The 18703-nt window shown below is 36.4% G+C and overlaps 3 protein-coding genes across 3 annotated transcripts; 2 read left to right on the top strand and 1 right to left on the bottom strand.

Moving 5' to 3' along the window:
* The first annotated feature begins 6085 nt into the window (after positions 1 to 6085).
* LOC137711674 (uncharacterized) lies at positions 6086 to 7846 on the top strand. The gene is made up of 7 exons (XM_068450936.2): positions 6086 to 6335; positions 6437 to 6629; positions 6706 to 6815; positions 6895 to 6973; positions 7070 to 7137; positions 7405 to 7471; positions 7606 to 7846. The coding sequence occupies exons 1-7, from the start codon at positions 6123 to 6125 to the stop codon at positions 7716 to 7718; spliced, it is 843 nt and encodes a 280-aa protein (XP_068307037.2). The 5' UTR covers positions 6086 to 6122; the 3' UTR covers positions 7719 to 7846.
* A 2201-nt stretch (positions 7847 to 10047) lies between these two features.
* LOC137709712 (protein JINGUBANG-like) lies at positions 10048 to 11739 on the bottom strand. The gene has a single exon (XM_068448692.2). The coding sequence runs from the start codon at positions 11639 to 11641 to the stop codon at positions 10442 to 10444; it is 1200 nt and encodes a 399-aa protein (XP_068304793.2). The 5' UTR covers positions 11642 to 11739; the 3' UTR covers positions 10048 to 10441.
* A 6019-nt stretch (positions 11740 to 17758) lies between these two features.
* On the top strand, positions 17759 to 18287 carry LOC148696128 (uncharacterized). The gene has a single exon (XM_088696182.1). It carries the CDS (start codon positions 17906 to 17908, stop codon positions 18152 to 18154), a length of 249 nt encoding a protein of 82 aa, XP_088552308.1. The 5' UTR covers positions 17759 to 17905; the 3' UTR covers positions 18155 to 18287.
* The last annotated feature ends 416 nt before the right edge of the window (positions 18288 to 18703 follow it).

Genomic DNA, 18703 nt, shown 5'->3' with positions numbered 1-18703 from the left:
AGATGATGGTGGTGGTGGGGTTGGTGGATGGTGGTGGTGGTGGTGATGATGACGATGATAAAGGTGGGGGTGAGGGGGTAATGATGGTGGTAGAGAGTCAGAGGGAAGGGCTTGGAGGAGAGCATCATGATTGCTGTTTGGTTGTTGTGTTGAAACTTTGAACAAAAATCCAAGCTATTGCTGTTGTGTGCCATCGCTGTTCTCTCTCTCTCTCTCTCTCTCTCTCTCTCTCTCTCTCTCTCTTGATGGAGATCGAGGAATTATATATTATTATGAAGCCCTTTGGTGTGTGGTTGCTTTTTCATTCCCCCCAGCTCCTGTTCTCTAAGAAAATATTTTTGCATTTTCTATATGGAAAAAGGAATCTCCTGCAACACTTGTTAGAGAGATTTTTCAGTATGATCGGAACACGGGATGATCAGGGTCATCTTTGAGAATTTGGGGGTCCGGTTTGAAATTTGTAAAAGGAGCCCTCCTTAATATAGTTTTAAGTTAGGCTTTTTTGCCAAAATGATCTCTGAAATTTGCATAACACATCACTTTGGTCCCTGAGATTGAAAATCAATAGAAATGGTCATTGAGATTGTCCACCATCCATTATTTTGGTCATTCTGTTAAAAACTCCGTTAAGTGTCCCGGAGCTCTTGGCCGAAAGTTTGGGCAATTTTCAAAGTTTCGTAACTCAATCGTTTCTTAATCAAGTTCGACCCATAATATATCAAAATGAAGATAGGAAAGTGTAGAACAAGATTAGACCATTTGGAAACCCAATGGTTGTTGGCGATGGCCGGAAAATATCCTAAAAGGTGATTGGTCTGCAGAAAAACTGGAAAACTTACCGGAAACTGGTAAACTTTAAACGTTCATAACTTCTTCAATACTTAGCAAAATCAAGTGATTCAAAAACAAAAAACATACTTCTCAACGAGATGAAGAGAATAGTACCTTTCTTGATGGCTAAATCTCCATGGTTTTCCCAAAAAATGGCTCAAAAGTGGTTGTCTTGGTCTCGAGTTAGCCACTTTTGAGCCCTTTTTTGGCCAAACCATGGCGAATTAGACATCAAGAAAGATACCATTCTCTTTTTCTCATCGAGAAGTATGATTTTCGTTTTTGAATCACTCGATTTTGTTGAGTATTGAAGAAGTTATGAACGTTTAAAGCTTACCCAGTTTCAGGCGAGTTTTCTAGTTTTTCCCTGGACTAGTCACCTTTCAGGATATTTTCCGACCATCTCTAGCAACCATTGGGCTTACAAATAGGTATAATCTTATTCTACACTTTCCTACCTTTATTTTGATATATTATTGGTCGAATTTAGTTAAGAAACAACTGAGTTACGAGGCTTTGAAAATTGCCCAAACTTTCGGCCAAGAGCTCTGGGACACTTAATGGAGTTTTTAACGGAAATACCAAAATAATAAATGGTGGACAATCTTAGGGACCATTTTTATTGATTTTCAATCTCAGAGACCAAAGTGATGTGTTATGCAAATCTCATGAATCATTTTGGCTAAAAAGCCTTTAAGTTATAAAAAAAGTATGACAACGTATTGATACTAGATAACATTCACTTAAATCAAAATAAAGTCACTTAGTACTACGGTCTAATGGTATTCTTCTTCACTTGTAAGTGAGAGGTTTTATATTCAATTCTCGCCAAAGACGAATTTGAACCATATTATTGTTTGCCCATTGTGAGGCTTAGCCCACTCCTCCACCTTCTTCGAGTAGATAATATCATTTGTTCACAAAAAAAAAAAAATCAAAATAAACTTTAGCACTCATTGATTACATGTTTACAATTGTCCTTACTGATAAGTAAAAAGACCTACAAACATAACCTTCACTACATAATAAAAAATAGTTTTATCTTAAACAGCCAAACATGAAAAAAAAAACATCAGACCTCAACCTTTAAAGTTCACTTGAAAATATAACGTTATTATATTATCAAATTAAGAAATTGTCGTTTTTCAGGGTGTTATTATTGACACTCAAAATATCTCATTTACTCCAAAGTTTTATATTTAAAAAAAAAAAATAAACTCTTATAAGGAGTGCACAATGCGGTTTAAAGTGCTAACAAAAGTAATTTTTTAAATATATAATGTTATTACATAATGTTAGATGACAAAAATTTAGGGGTCCCTTCAAATTTGGAGCCCTGTGTGACTGCACATTTCGCTCCCCCTCTAGGGATGATATATCACGTATCATTATATAAATTGTAGGATATGTGTGTTAAAAAATTAATAACTTAACAAATAAAAATTTTCACAACTTATATAAAAACACGTGGTATACCACCCGTGTTCCGATCACAATGAAAAGTTTCTTCACTTGTTAGACTCCTTGGTTCCTACACCCCAATCAACTTCCTCCAAAGACTACTTTTAATTCTACATTTCTAAAAATTTTACTTGGTACCCTAATAATTAAGGAACCGACTGAAAAATGTATGGTCACTTACTCTTAAATTTGATATTAAGGTCGGAGATGTGCTTTTAATACTTGCTTACTAAGAGAAAGAGATTGTACCTAATTAGTGTAGATGAGGTATTAGTTTAAGAATCACACTAGCTATAAGAAAAGAAAAAAAATCTGAATTACCTATTTTTAAATTTGGATGCAATACCAAAGGGTTCCTAATAACAACTGGATTCATGAGCTAATTGTTTTTTCTTCAATAGTATAATTTTAGTGTTTTTCATTATTAAAAAAAAAAAATTTGTAGCTTTAGTGAAGAAATTATATATCTTTGTATATATCTACCCTCACCACCACATTAATATCATATATTGTCTTGTAATATTACACATATACATAATAAATTCTAATTAAATAACAATTCAACAGAAAAATTATTGTACAAAAGAAAGTTAAAAAGAGTTGGTAGAAAGTTAAAAAGAGTAGGTCCTATATAACGAGAGACTCCAAAAGTAGTAGAAAGCTTAGATGGTGTGTACATTGCATCTTAAATTTTCGAGTTCTTTTCTTTACAATAGAGGATCCTCGTCACAACTTCTTTGTGAGGATTTCAATAATGAGGATTTTCTCTGGATCCTCCAATCATATTCGTTCATCGTATATTGTGCGACCAACTTTTGTCAAGTGCTGATTATATTCAATTTTAAATAAAAAAATTATAATGATTTATGATCGTATAATATACAATGAACGAATATAATTTGAGGATCTCTGAGATCCTCACAAAATGGATCCGGCAAGAATCCTCATTATTTCTTTATACATGCTCTCCATTTTTAATTGACTACAGTAAAAGGCTGTTTTTTTTTTTGGGAAACTACAGTAAAAGGCTGTTTGTGACTGTATCCGACTGTATGTAGAGAGTTGATGAAACCCTCAAAGCTTTATCGGTTTTGGTTAAAGAGGCAATTGGCAGGCCAACATATATATATTATATAAACCAATATATAATAAGAAATTAATTTAAAATGTAGAGGAATCTAGAACTGATCAAGAATGACAGAGATAACAGAATCAAATAATATAAACGAGAGAGAGAGAGAGAGAGAGAGAGAGATCAGTGATCAGAGATATACACAATTGAGGGAGAAATTGTGGCCTTGTGAGGATAACATGAATATGCATGCCCTACTCCGTCAAAATCATTTTGTTAAGTAGAAGTGGACAGAAATGTGCTGGTAATCCAATCTCCTTCCTGTCAAAAACAAAAGTGGTCTTTTCTTATTTTTATAATTGCAAGCTAGAAGGTCGAAGCAGGTCCTTGTAATTTAAAATCTTAGTAGATAGAATGTGAATTTTTGCTCATATTTTTCGAGTTTGAAACTCTTTTTCTTCTAATTTAGTGTAATAATTGCAAATCGTAAAGATCACAAAGTACAAGATTCCCAAATAAAGCATACTTTTGAAGCTCCAATTCTCTAAACAATTCGGCTCCCTGAAAACATGCTTGAGCTCGCATGTATCGATCCAATTGACTCATTATAGTTTTGCAGCTTCTCATTATTGTATCAAGAAAATTTTGCAAGAAACTATCCAATACTTAAACAGTGAGCCTAAACAACATTGGTCTTAAATGACAGTTGTAAACTTGTAATATTAACCAACCAAAGAAGCCTTGTTGAGAATGGTTTACAGGAAATAGGTTGACTGTTATGTGATGTTCATTGTCTAATTGTACATGTCATGTGCAAGTCTTTTACCACATGATTTGGTCGGAACGCCACATGGCAGTGAATACGTTCTGTTCTGTTATGTATAAGGTGTTCTCCTTGTAATATTAGGAATATACGTGTCTAAAACATCAAAGAGAAGCTAGGGTCATTCCATGGTAGAAAACAATGACTTTGTGTTTGACCCTGATAAAGCCTCCACTGGAACCAACCTTTATTCCACTTTGTAGGTGTTGCCAACCAATGTAGTCCGACGGAAAAGAAAACCCTAGCTAGCAAAAAGAAAGTAGACATCCCCGGATATTCAAATCTTTTTAGCCCCAAACAGAGTCCAAAACCAAAACATCAAAAGTTCACAGTATTTCGTGCATGTTTCATGTCATCTCCACTTTCTGTTATTCCCTTACCATACAAAGCATAAATTATTGAGGATGTCAAACCTGTTTTTTGCAAAAAGCATTAGTTATGTTCTTTTTTTAGGAAGCATTTTAAGTTTTCTTTTTTTAGAATTTACTTGTACTTTAACCAAAGATTAGTTTCAAAAATATTTTCACTAAAAACATTTTTAGCAATTTTAAAAGTACTTACAAACGAGATATCAAAAACATGAGATGACAGAGAGTCTATGGAGAGTCCAACTTTTGAGATAGTCCCCCTTGCCTTTCTCTAACTTATTTTTTCCAAACAATATCCATTTTGTTTGGATGAATTGTGAAACAAACATAAAACCGGATGTATGCCCTATGCGTGTATCCGCACATGAGCATAGAAACGGATACACGGAGTTACATCCAGTTTCATGTACTTTTTAAACATACACCCAGTTTCACGTAAATTTCAAGTCAAGTTTAGATGATGACTATTGCTTGGCAGTTTATAACAAATCTGTCATAAAAAAACCAAATTTTCACCACAACGTTCATGTAGTAGGGCAATTAGGTTAGTTAAATTTACCAAAAGAAAAAGGTTGGAGTGAAAGAGGCAGGAAAAAGTGCGTTTTATTCCCTTGAATCCTTACCTACCACATATCATCATTACATTGAGAAAGTGGGTTGACACCGCCCCTGTTGCAAAAATATTATAAACACACCGAACATTAGGCTGATAATAGGAGAAATTTTGTGTGACTGGAACATGAAGCAGTACACCATATATTATTATATAATTTTGGAATTTTTTTTTTCCAACTATTTCTTCAATTCTATAATAACATGTAGCATACAGCCCCATGCTTCGGGTATACTGAAAAATCTCTCTGACAACAGAGCATGCCCATTGCACACAGTAGAACTTGTGTAGTAGTGCCCTACCATTCATAACATAACATACATTCTCACAAAAGCATGAGACGCAATTTTAACTCAGTATAAAAGTGGCCCTATTCCTATCGATCAAATTTCTTTTGTTGTTGTATTTCTGTATTCTGATTCATCTGACTCTTTGCAATCCCCACTAAATATGAAGGATGTTCCGATTAGATAGCCCTACCAAATATCTTTTGCAAGTCCACTTTATTCTTATATTATGTCTAATGCAGTTGTTAAGAAAGATGCTCTAATCAGGCAGCCCTACAAAATGGAATCCCTTCCACATAATCCTCCTTATCAAACAATTCGGGCCCTTGAAATTTGACCCAACGTTTAAAGTTATTATCACTTTTAAAGTGGGCTCCTGTTTTTAGGCGTTAGATCAAATTTTAAGAATCCAGATTGTTTGATGAGCTCATGTTCCGCACTAGCTCTACCATTCATACTAGCTTTTCGGCCTTTGTGTATAAGTAGAATGAATTGAGCAGTCGGGCCGAACCAAAGTGAGCCCATAAAAGTTTTACAGTCTCTTAGCCCAATAATCTTACTCGGGCTTAAATTATTTAATTTATGAAATAAATAAAAGCCCATATACAATTTGGTTCGCAATAAGAAATGACAATTCGTTGAGACCGAGGCAGAGAGCGCGGCAAAGATGTTAGTTAGCCGTTGCGCAGTTCCATTCTCTTTGGGGACTTTCTTCAAACACCTTCCGGTATCGAATCCGACAACGCTCTGTCCGTACAGATTCAGACCCAAAACCCTAACCGCCACCGCAATTCGTAGCTTCTCTTACTTTGAGACGTTGGATTCCCGCCAAAAAGAGCAAGTCCATCTCTACGTCGACACTCTCCTCCAATGGAACCAGGTCATTTTCTCTCTCCTTGCGCTTATCCTCTGTTTGGTTGCAGAGAAAATGGTGGGAAAATCAAAACAAGTTACCAGTTGATGAAATTTTTGAACTTTCAGAAAATGAATTTGACAGCTGTTAAGGAGGCGGATGAGGTAATGGAGAGGCACATTGAGGACTCGCTCGCAATCATACCCCCTATCAGAAACTCATATTTCTCTCACTGTAAAGTTCCGTCGGAAAGTCTCAGCATTGTCGATGTGGGGAGCGGTGCAGGTCTTCCGGGGTTGATCTTAGCCATTGCTTGCCCAGGTCTGTAACTGTCTTTTCAAAGTTCGGATTTTGGAAGTTTTTGGAAATTTGTGTTTTTTCATATTTTGGTGGGTAGGTTGGGAAGTGACCCTCATGGAGTCTATGAACAAGCGATGCGTTTTCTTGGAGCATGTTGTCGGTCACATTGGTTTGTCGAATGTTCAAGTTGTAAGAGGAAGAGCAGAGGTATTGTTTCGTGTTTCGCAGATATAATTTGGTTTCTATTGATGTCAAATTAAGGATATGAACTTTTTTTATAGGACAGAATTTGGGGCAGGCTCTTTGTTTCAGGGAAAAATTTGATGTAGCGGTAGCCAGAGCGGTTGCAGAAATGAGAGTTTTAGGTAGGAAAGAAAATTCCTGTCTTGATCTCTTATGTGTATTTTCAAGAGTTTCATTGCTATGTGTGAGTTGCTGATTCTTGTTACTTTGGTGGTCAGCTGAATACTGTCTTCCTCTGGTTTGCGTTGGCGGTTTGTTTGTTGCTGCAAAGGGTCACGATCCTCAGGTATGTAATCGAAAAGCCTTATCATATTAACCATTTCTTTCTGAAATTGTATACAAAATGCCACAAAAACCGTACCGGTCCATTGATACTGATAGAGCTATGCTATATAAACTCTTTAACAATCTTGGGTTGTGCATATTCTATCTAGGGAGTTTTTATGCCTTTAATAACTTCAGCAGCACGACAAATTGCCCATTTGTTCTATCTGCAATTAAACTATTAGATATGAAATATTAAGTACTCTGCATATTTGGCACATTTGAACAGGAGGAAGTTAGGAATGCAGAAAAAGCAATTCAGATTTTGGGTGCTTCCGTATTGCAACAATGCACAGGCATGTCATATCTCTATTTGAAAACTTGACAAACCTATCATGTATATATGGTAAAGAAGGGAGGGAGGGAGGGAGAGAGAGAGAGAGAGAGAGAGATAAACATGTTTACTGATGTAACCTCTATTTGTATCCAGTGGAATCGCACAGCCCGTATGGACAAAGAACTGCCATCGTATGTTTGAAAACTAGTCCTACGCCAAGGAAGTATCCTCGTGATCCAGGTACTCCAGAGAAAATACCTCTGTAAAATAATTCAGATGCCCCCATTTCAAATGTTATATATAGTTGGATTGGCGTTCCTTCCCCATTCATCAGATATTTATGTAACCCCTTCTGCTTTGGAAATGAAATGCTATATTTTGCAAGTTCCTGTCATTGTTTCTGGCTGAGATTGCAGGCGTGTCTCCAAATAATTTCGTGTCGATAAACCAAGTGAACTTTCCTGATTTCCATTCTGAGTCTTTTACAAAAGTAACATTCACACAAGTTTCTATTTCTTTCTAGGAAACACAAAAGGAGGTTGAACCGATCTACATAGTAAGTAGAAAGAAAAATAGAACTCGAGCTAGAGAATGAGAACTTATCTGATGAAAAGTTGGAAGTGAACACATATTAGGATAATCTTATAAGGTGAGATTTCAGTATGAATTTTTCAGTGCCATACTAATTGTTGATTTTAAACCATTACACTACTGCTAGCTGAGTCATTAGACACCTCATCTGGTGGTAAACTAACCTACACATTGGTTGAATTGTACCCGAGGTTTCTCTACCGACCCCTCACATCCTGCAGATCTCATTGCTCCCCAACTTTTTTTAGGTCAATCTGTACTTCATGAGGCCTCTCTCTCTCTCTCTCTCTCTCTCTCTCTCTCTCTCTCTCTCTCTACACAAGGACATTGGACGTCTATGTAAATTGTAAATTTGTAATGGTCCAGAGACGTACTTTAGTGTTATGCTCCACCTTTGGCCATCACCATCCACCCCTTTTTGAACTGAAAGTTTGGGCATTAACCTCACCTTTTTGTAGCACAACTCAAGGGAAATTAGATAAAGTTGGGTGCTTGAAATCTTGGCTAAGCATGCAAGTAATCAAGATTAAACTTAGGATTTACCTTGTAAGGCCTTGTTTGACGTAAGTAACTCGTTTTGCTTCGCCTGTACAGCAGACACCTGTACACAAGATTATCCAAATTAGATCATCAATCCTATTACCTATTCTTTAATATGATACTTATATTTGAGAAAGTGTTATGATCCCAGAGAAAAGGAGGTAAATCTCATACGTATTATTCATCTCTTTGGTCAACAACAATATTTAAAGGGTAGCAATTAGCAGACAGTGTGATTTGAGACATAAAGAAGAACAAAAATTAATTAGGTTAGAATAATGTTGTGGTTTCTGTCATGAGAACATAAAAATTACTGTGTTACCTAACTTCTCCTATGGTCCAGGTTTGGAACTAATAAGACTTATTTAATATAGTAATATGTGTGTGTGTGTAAGGCTAAACTGCCAATTTGCCCCTTGAACTATCACTCAACTTTCGATTTCCCACATGAACTTTTTAATTGGAAAATTAAGGACTTAAACTAATTTTTTTTGGCCGATTTCCCCCCTACCATTAGGTTTTCATAGATTTCATCCAAATTAACGTTAACTCTTATCATGTGCACACCACATAACTCTCTTTTGTGGACAAAAGCGTCACTTCACTAGACCTTTAGACACAAAAGTTATAGAATCACACATATTTGCATAGGTTTATATTTTAGAAATCTAAGGTTTTCAATTATTTTAATGAATGAAGCGACCGAACTACCCACAATTGTTATGCACATGCTTCCATTTAACAGAAATTTGGATGGAATGAATGAAAAATTAACAACAGGGGGTAAATCAGCCAAAAAAATTAGTTCAAGTCCTTAATTTTCCAATTAAAAAGTTCAGGGGGGAAATCAAAAGTTGAGTGATAGTTCAGGGGGGCATATCGGCAGTTTACTCTGTACATAATGGTAGAACATTAGTATGTTAAACTTCCACGTAAATGTTTTACGAAATTAATAATTAAATATTAAAGTAGGTGGATTTCTAATTAATCAGCTTTGGATTGATACTGCTTTGGCTACCTGCTCCTGTCAAAGAAGCTTCTTATTGTAGAAGCCTAGAAGGTAGATTTAGAAGATAATCTTGCTTTAGCTGCCTAATTAAACCCAACTTAGAGCAGAAGGAAGATATATATTGAGAATGTGGACAATGGAAGGTGAGATTAACAAGATAATGAGTGTGAGTTTCACTAATCTCTCTCTCTCTCTCTCTCTCTACACCAATCCTGCTTTAAGCAGAAGAGTGTTCTCTCTTAGGTGATCTTTTTCTCATATGTCATCTGCCACTTTTAAGAAAGTGTTTCCAGTTTTCATTAATTAATTTATTTTTAATCTGAGATTTAGCCTTTTGAGTTGGGATTTACATCAAATTTGGTCATTAGTCAATTATTGGCTCTACCGTATTTGGATTTTCCCATATTTTTTTCCAATTTCTCATTTGCGAGGTGGGTTTTCTATCTGTCACCCTCTGAAGGCCAAACATAAACATTTCGATTTTTTAATATTTTTGCCAGATACAGAAGAATGTGACTCCCACAGGCAGGTTGTGATAGAGAAACTCCATCCAATAATTAGAGCACAGAGAGAAAGCTCATAAATTATTTGCTCTCTTTTATGATATTGTAGTTTATAGCCTCTAGAGCTATAGAAGATAAAGTACAGACATAATCTGCTCCCCTCACTAACTAAACCAAATCACTAGCTAACACAATACTTAATCTAGAATGTCATGGTGACAGTATCTCAATACAATCACACATTTTTTTACGTAAATAGTAAAAAGTTTGTGATTGTTTTTAAATACCGTCACTGTAAAATTTCAAGTGCATGGAAGTTCTTCTTGTAGAAAAGTAAATTGGAGTCTTAAAGGTCACTAGGAACAAAGACCTGCCAGACTTTGATGTCACAGTCCAAACCACCACTGTAAATAACACAAGTGGAGTCAGATGAGCTGCAAAGGTCATCAATTGCAGCAGTTAAACACTTAACTGGACCTTTATGCCCTTCCAAAACTGCTAAACATGAGTAACTTTTATTAACCCCTCTCCAAATTCTTATATTTTTATCTGCAGAGCCACTGCACACCAAGTCTGCAACCACAGCCAAGCACAATATTGACTTGGTATGACCTCTAAGCACACCCACAACTTCCATATTCCCACCCCCATCTTTATTCTTCCAAACCACAATGGAACTGTCACATGCACCAGAATACAACACACACCCATCACTGCTCAGAGCTAGTGCGTTCACTCCAGAATTGTGCTTTTCCAGTGTAGCAACTAAAAAGTGCTTTTTCTCTCCGAAGTCCTTTTTCCAAACCTTAATTCTTTTGTCTGCTGATCCAGTGTAAACATATCCATCATTAGACGATGTTACTGCGTTTATAGCATCATCATGTGCATTTCTCACAGACTCCAAGCATCTGAAGTCTGCTGTGCTCCAAACCTTGAGTGTACGGTCCCATGAAACCGAGTATAGCAGCAGCTCATCGCTTGACAAGGCTAGGGCAGACACTGTGTCAACATGATGCACCCAAGTGCGCTTCTTGTGCCTTCTTATTTGGACATGGTTCTTTGGCATCAGGAGCTTCAAAGCGCGGTCACCAAGCGTTGGCAGCGTGGCTAGCCGCGAGCACTTTTGGAGATCGGGCTCCTGGCTGTCGATTTTCCACACTCGAATCTTGTGGTCCTGATGAGCACTGAAGAGCTTGTCACCCGAAATAGCCAGGGACTTCACTGCACCCTTTCCTGCCGCCACCATGTTGTGATCATGATGAGTAGTGTTTTCGTTGTCGAATTCCAGTAAAGGGTTGCACCTCCAAGACCGGATTTCTCTATCGGACGAGCCGGTGTAGATGAAGTTTCCGGCTAGGGTTAGAGAGGATATGTAGGAGTTGTGGCCTTGCAAGGTGGTGAGGCAGTGGTGGTAAGTGTTTGTTGGAAAGTTGTTTTGTGAGTTGAGTGAAGGAATTGACTGGAAACTTGGCTGAGAAATGTAGGGAAACTCTGATTGGTCAGAGAGGTCATTGGCTGGGTACTGATCGGATGAGTAGCATTCCATGATCAGGGAGAGGGAGAGGGAGAAGAAAATGAGTTATTATATAGAGGATGGAAAGAATATGGGAGCATTTTTAGAAGGGATGTATAAAGCTGCAAAATATAAACAAATAGATTCTGTTGGCAAAAGTGATGAAGGTGGGATGTGGGAGAACTTTTTTATTGGGATCGGAACACGGATAGTATACCACGTGTTTTAATATAAGTGATGAAAAATTATATTTTTTAAGTTATTAACTTTTTAACACACATATCCCACCATTTATATAACGATACGTGGTGTACCATTCCGTGTTCCGATCACATTGAAAAATCTCTCAGAAGTGAAGCGTAGGAATTAGCATTCTGCATTGTGATTTGCATCCATCATGATTTTCATCAAATGATGCAATATTCTCTTACTCCAATGCAAGAGGACTTTTTTTGTTGTGGCTGGCGCTCTGCCTCATAATATTATTATTATCACTCGATTCATATTATTAGGGGATTATTTATAGGAATGAGGATTCTCTCCGGATTCTCTTCATGAGGATCCGGAGATCTCCAATCACATTCATTCATTATATATCGTACGGTCAGTTTTTGTCATGTTTGTTTATATTTAATTTTAAATAAAAAGATTTTCAATAATTTCTGGTTGCACGATATATGATGAATGGATGTGATTGGAGGATCCTCACAAAGAGGATCTGGAGAGAATCCTCATTCTATTTATAGGGTGGCGCTATACTTTTCAAGTCATTCGATTCGATAGTCGAAAATCTAGAGGTGTGTGTGAAAGATAGAAAGGGTGTGTGAATAACACGACCCATGTCATAATCTAGCTCAATGACATATTAACTATGTCGTTCATCTATATTATAACACGTGAGTTAATAACATCACATGACAGTATAACACATATTACACCCCCCAAAACACCATTGTCCAGTCCAATAACAAGACGGCCACATGTTTTATACTCGCTCGTATGCCGCATGATTAATTTGATTCACCGTCACATTAGCATTGCAATTCTATGTAGCTGCGGACAGAATCAGATGGTTGTGTACGGAGTTAGGACCTATGAAAAAACAGGGCAGGATTCAACTATTTTGGTCCCCATTTGATTGATAAGTTTTGTCCATTTCCACTGAGTCTGTCCCTCCACTATATTTATATAACAATTTCTCCCCTTTATGGTGGAGAAATTAAGCCCTACTCATCCAACCATTTCCCTCCACCTACACTAATCTGGTTCGTGACCCAAGTTTAAGGTCTGATTGCAACCTAATTAATTATGATACGTGGCCGAAAGATTAGTCTAATTCTTAGGGCATGTGCAGGTGAGCAGAGCCATCCACTTCCCAATCACCAACAATGGTTTAAGGTTTTCTATAAGCGAGTGAGAAAAATGCTTGCTGATTTGATTTCTTTTTCGATACTCTAATCCAATGGTTTTGGGCGTGTGTGCTTAATTTGATTCAATGAGTTTATATTAAGCGTTTAATTTGACCTCACCACTACGATAAACGAATAATATGATCCGAGGATTTAGTCTACAATTATAACCTACATGTCGTCGTTATGAGGTGAAATTAAGCATACCCTTACAACTATTGGTTTCATTCTTTTAGGTAGTTATTGGACTCAAAATTCAACCTCCATTATACGATCAATCATTTTAATGCTCTAATTACAGAGCTCGAACGCTACAATTCGATTTCATTTAATGGGTTGCCCTAATATGTAATCAAAGTCCTACAAAAAGAAAGAGTAGTCCCATGTGAGCTCAACATTGGCCATGGGCAGGGCACAATTGCTTGATGGTCTCTTTCATTGCCAGCAACGTGGTCTTTTTTTGTAGGTATTCAACTCCCAGGTGGGACCCACCCCATGAATGGAACCTTTGGAGCTATCAGAGAGTGACAAGTGTTTGAGCTCCCCTTGTATTAGTGCCTTGGTTTTGTAGGTACAATTGTTTACACTTCGTCTTTTTGGGCTAACAAATGATGGTGCTTTTTGGCGCACGTAAAAACGTTCTCTTTGGTGGGGATTTGGCCTCCGACCTCCAATGGGGCTTTTAGGGAGGGTCTAAAGGTAGAAGAAAAGAAGCAAGTAGGAGCACTAGAATGATGTTTTGTGGGTGCTAATTGTGATCCGATGCAATATTGAAAGATGATAAGCTTAGTATTTATGCACATTTTATGGCAATTAAGTGATGGTGTGATTTCACATTTACTTTCTAATTGCACTTTGAAGCCCTATTTTGAACAGAGAGAAAGAAAAAAAAAAACATCGCTCGATTGTTATTGTATTGTCAGTTGTCAATCGGACTACGGTAATAATTCTCTTTTGGTTTCTTGAGTTAAAACTCGAGTGACAGTGAAGATGAGAATCGAACTATTATTACACCTATTGTTGCAATATATGTGAGAAGTTTTTTTTTTCCTTCTATAATTTGCTTGTTTAAGTGTTTTTCGCTACAATTATTAGTTGTCAATCTGGCTATAATTTTGATTGAAGCTAAAGAAATAGTGAAGACGAGAGTCGAACTTTAGGGTATGTATAAACACCACTAGGTTATTCTTGTCTTAGAGTTGGATCCTTTTTCTTCAACGTATTAATATGAATGGTTTGAAAATCATTTGAAGAGTGGTTGTCATCCCTTTGAATCGAATTTGGATCCTCTTCGAACTTTAATGTCCGAAGCCTAAGGATCAGGAAATCAGAGCCTTTGGTTTGTGTGAAAGATAAATCGCAGCCCTTAGTTTGTGTGAGGTGAGCCAACGGAATGAGTTAATGGGGACCGTCAAATTCAATTTTGAGGGGTCTGGATTACATGGTCTTTGCCTCTTTGGGCTTCCGACAGTAAGATCCGAAGTGGATGTTTGTCCCTTTGAATCCAAATTGTTCCTTTGAAAAGCAGAGAACCAATTGGCACTGATGAGCTAAGAAAAGTCTCTCTCTTGGTAGTGGCCCTTGTTATCGAACATTGGTTGATGATCTTGGTCCAAACACCTTGTTGTTGGATTAGTATTTGGAGACATAGTGCATACATTTTTTGAGTGACTCCTAAGAATCGTACATCCTACATTATACCGATAGAAACTGTAATAAGACAATTACTAGGGCAGCTCTCGCACATGATGAGATCAAAGTGTGTCGAATGATATTTTGTAAAAAATGCCTTACGGATAATGTGGTGAGGTGCTCTTACCCAATTTTTTCTAGCATATATGGGTGCTTGGCAGCATGCTCTCGTCTTGCTTTCATGTCGTGTATAATGAACAATGAAGTTGTATCAAAAGAACGCGAAAAGTATAAGGGAAAAATTGTGATTTCAGAATTGTAAAATGAACTTTTTTAAAGTGTCGATAACAACCTTCAGAAAAATATATAAACGAAGCATTTTCTTTTCATTTCAATAATGCAACCATATTAAACCTTTAAATTCATTCATTCAAGCACCCTTTTCTCCGACAGCCTAATTATACCGACCTGAAGCTAGAGGGGACCTCAACCTCAAGGATTGAAATCTGTTAATACACACACACACACATGTATAATGATGAAAGCAACATGAAAGTGGAATGTATATTCAAACACGCTTGTTGTACCTTCATTTTTTTATTTTTTTTTTCAAATCGTGAATAAGGAAATGATTTTCACATGTACCCTTCACCTAAAATTACTGTGCTTACTTCTGTACCTTAATTCACTGTTGATTTATTCAAATATGTGGTTAGAAGCAATAGCAAAAGTACATAGGAATGAGGAGGGAGTGTGGAAATCATTTCTCCGAAAGTAAATATCTCCTCCTACTTCGCATCTCGAGCAACTTCAAAGTTAAAGTAAAAGAAAAAAGGCACTGTTTTTTTTTTCTTGAGAGAGAAAAAAGGCAATGTTAATCACATAAACTAACCTCATAATGTAGCAGATAAACCAAAAAAAAAAAAAAAGGGAGAAAACTTTCGTCAAGTAAAACCCAATAAGAGTTTGTCCATGTCCCTCATTGGGTTAGGACCCATGGACATCAATGCTAAGTTTAGCCCAGGGCACACATAGTAAGGCCCAATAAGGCCCAAGACTCCAGATTAGATCTCTTAAAAAAAATTAGCAATTTTCACACTCTCAATTTTTTTTTTATTTCCTTTTGCACTTATTTATTTTATCTCAATTGATTTTACTTTGAGGTACTCAGTCTGTAGCTAGAAAATAAAATTGCATAAGGAATAATTAACATAACTATCGATATGAAGAACATTGGAAAGTATAGAATGTGCTCGTATCGTAATCATTGTTTACTTACAAGTAATATGATTTTTCTTTCCCAACGTTACCTTATCTAACATGTCATTTGATGGGAGCCCAGGTGTGACTTTTTTTTTTTGAATGGTATTATATACATTAAGGAGTGAGGAAGTGGGCTAAGCCTCATAATGAGCTCGCAATAATGTAATTTAAATTCATTTTTGACGAGAATCAAATCTAAAATCTCTTATTTAAAAAATTATAATTAAAGAATAATACTACGGAATTGTAGTACTGAGTGACGGGCTCCCTAATTTGACTTGGAATTATTAAAATATGGACGGTGTGATTGGTGAAATTTGGAGGCTATGAGCCTATGAGCACATAACGGGGAAGTAAGGGCGCATAGAAATTTGGACTTTCATGGGCATTTTTTTTTCTTTATTCCTTTTTGTTCGACTCTGTGGGAATGACGGTGTGACAGTTGTGGGTTAAAAGTCTTGTTCTGGATTGTTCGATAAGGATTTTGGAAATACACAGTTAGGTCAAGCCGATTGACAAATTTGCCCTTGTGAGTTGCATTATCAGTGATCCATAAATCTGTATATAGGACTTATGAGGAGTTGGTTGACCGAAAAATGGTTAGGAGTTAGGGAAGAAGATCTTCTCCGGATTCATTTTGCGGCAATTTCTAACTGTTTATCGTACATTGTGCGGTCAGTTTTTGTTAGGTACTATTTGTGTTTAATTTTAAATAATAAAAAAATCAAATGATTTTTAACCATATGATACACGATGAATGATTAAAATGCGAAAATCTGTAGGATCCCCACAATTTAGATCCGGATGAGATCTAAATCCAAGAGTTAGGCCCCTAGTAGACGAAGATGGATGGTAAGGGTCCATCAGGTATCTAATTTCAACCAAATCAATGTATATTGTGACACATAAAAGAAGAATAGTTGTTTATATGTCAATTTTCATAAATAAGTTGCACAACTTTTATAATAAATTATAAATGTGATAAGTAATATAGCCAACAAACGAAAACAAATAGTGTCAAATAGTGTGCAAGACAGTGAAAACAATGTGTACTTATCAAGTTCGTTTGAAAGTGTTGTTAAAATGACACTAAGGAAAAGTATGTGGGCTTAACCTTATAATGAGTTAACAATAATATGGTTAATCGAACCCCAGATCTCTCACCAAGTGAAGAAGAATATCACTATACCATAATACTAAGTGGCGATCAATCCTTACTTAGAATGTAAGTAAACCCCAAAAAAAACACTTAAAATACTTTTTGCAATAAGCAATTCAAATACCTTTGAGATAAAAAAATATTTCTTTATTTTCTAACCGCAGTTTCAATCATTTTAAAAATACTTATAAATACACACTCCATTTCCCATGCGTTACATTTATAATACTCATGGTCAAATATTCCATTCACTCTTCAAATAAAATAGAATTGGAAAAATGAGATAAGGGCATTATTGTCATAAAAATTCAAAAGGGGCCAAAAGTGAAATCGTTGAAATACAAACCACATCCACGTGTCCCGACACCTTTAATATATTCTATTTCTATTTAGGTTCCCAGCACGCGTCCAGATTTAAGATTAGTCCACCTATCAATTCTATATTTCCTAAACTTGGACGGAAAGAGATCCTATGTGGATCTCTTCCATTAAAGTTACCGGATAAAGTAATCTGGACTTTTGAAAGTTCATCAAACGGTTCATCTATTTTGATTTTTTAAATGTTATAATAATTTTTGACAGTTTGATGAAATTTTAAAGATACGAATCACTTAATCCGATGATTTTGGTAAAAGGGACCGAAAAAGATCTCTTTCAAACTTGGACCAACTCCTATAAAATCAGTATCTTAAACCCACCCTTCCCAAATTCACGTTTCTAATTCTCTCCAAAAATTTCCACCCCTCCCAAAATCCCAATCCAATTCTCTCATCCTCCCCAATCGATCGAGTTCTTCCGCCGATTAATTCCGGCTTCAACTTTTCGAGAGCAATCATGAACGGAGACAAAGCAAATTACGAGACCTCGTGGGCCGATCAGTGGGATTACAACAACAACTCCACCTACCCCGTCGAAGTCAAGGGCGACGGCGGAGTCGCCGCAAAATGCAAGCAGAAGGTCGGGGAAGGCCTGGTGAAGACCAAGGCGGTGGCTTCGACCGGCGCTAAGAAGGTCAAGGTAGGCGCCTCCGCTGGATTTCATTGGATCAAAGAGAAGTGCCAGAAGACTACCTCCAAGCGTTGATTTTTAAGTTTCTTGTAAATTTCTTGATACAGAATTTAATTTCTTCATTTTTTAATTTGCATGAATTTACAGATCGTGGTCTTTTTTTGTTTCTGTTTTAATTACCGTTTTGATGATAAATATGTTTGTTTTATTTTCTGTGAGTATTTTTCTTACCATATCTGCCAAAAATCAAAAGGAAAAAATCTGAATCTAATTTGCAGGCATAAATCTAGCGTAGAAGACTACCAGAAATAACGTAATGATCCAATTTTATCATTTTCTATATATATATATATATATATATATATATATATATATATCTGTTCATCTGGGAGGCAAAATTACTGGTTGTCATTGTTGAAATTTTAGCCACGTGGTTTCTGGTAGTCGTTGGCGTGTTAATTTATAATGAAACGGTAAAATCACGTAAAGCTTATAATAAAATGGAAAAATGAGTAACGTGTTATGAGTTCACTGAAAAATTGTTCGAGATTGTTGCCAATTCGCTTATCATGCTGTATGGATGGCCAACTATTTTATATTTGAGAGCATTTTCATATTGGGAGC

This window comes from Pyrus communis, chromosome 6 (genome assembly GCF_041283825.1).
Source record: "Pyrus communis isolate YQ-2024b chromosome 6, ASM4128382v1, whole genome shotgun sequence".
In the NCBI taxonomy this organism is placed as follows: domain Eukaryota; kingdom Viridiplantae; phylum Streptophyta; class Magnoliopsida; order Rosales; family Rosaceae; genus Pyrus; species Pyrus communis.
Note: the sequence above shows the minus strand (reverse complement) of the source record. Positions and strands in the feature narration are given on the sequence as shown.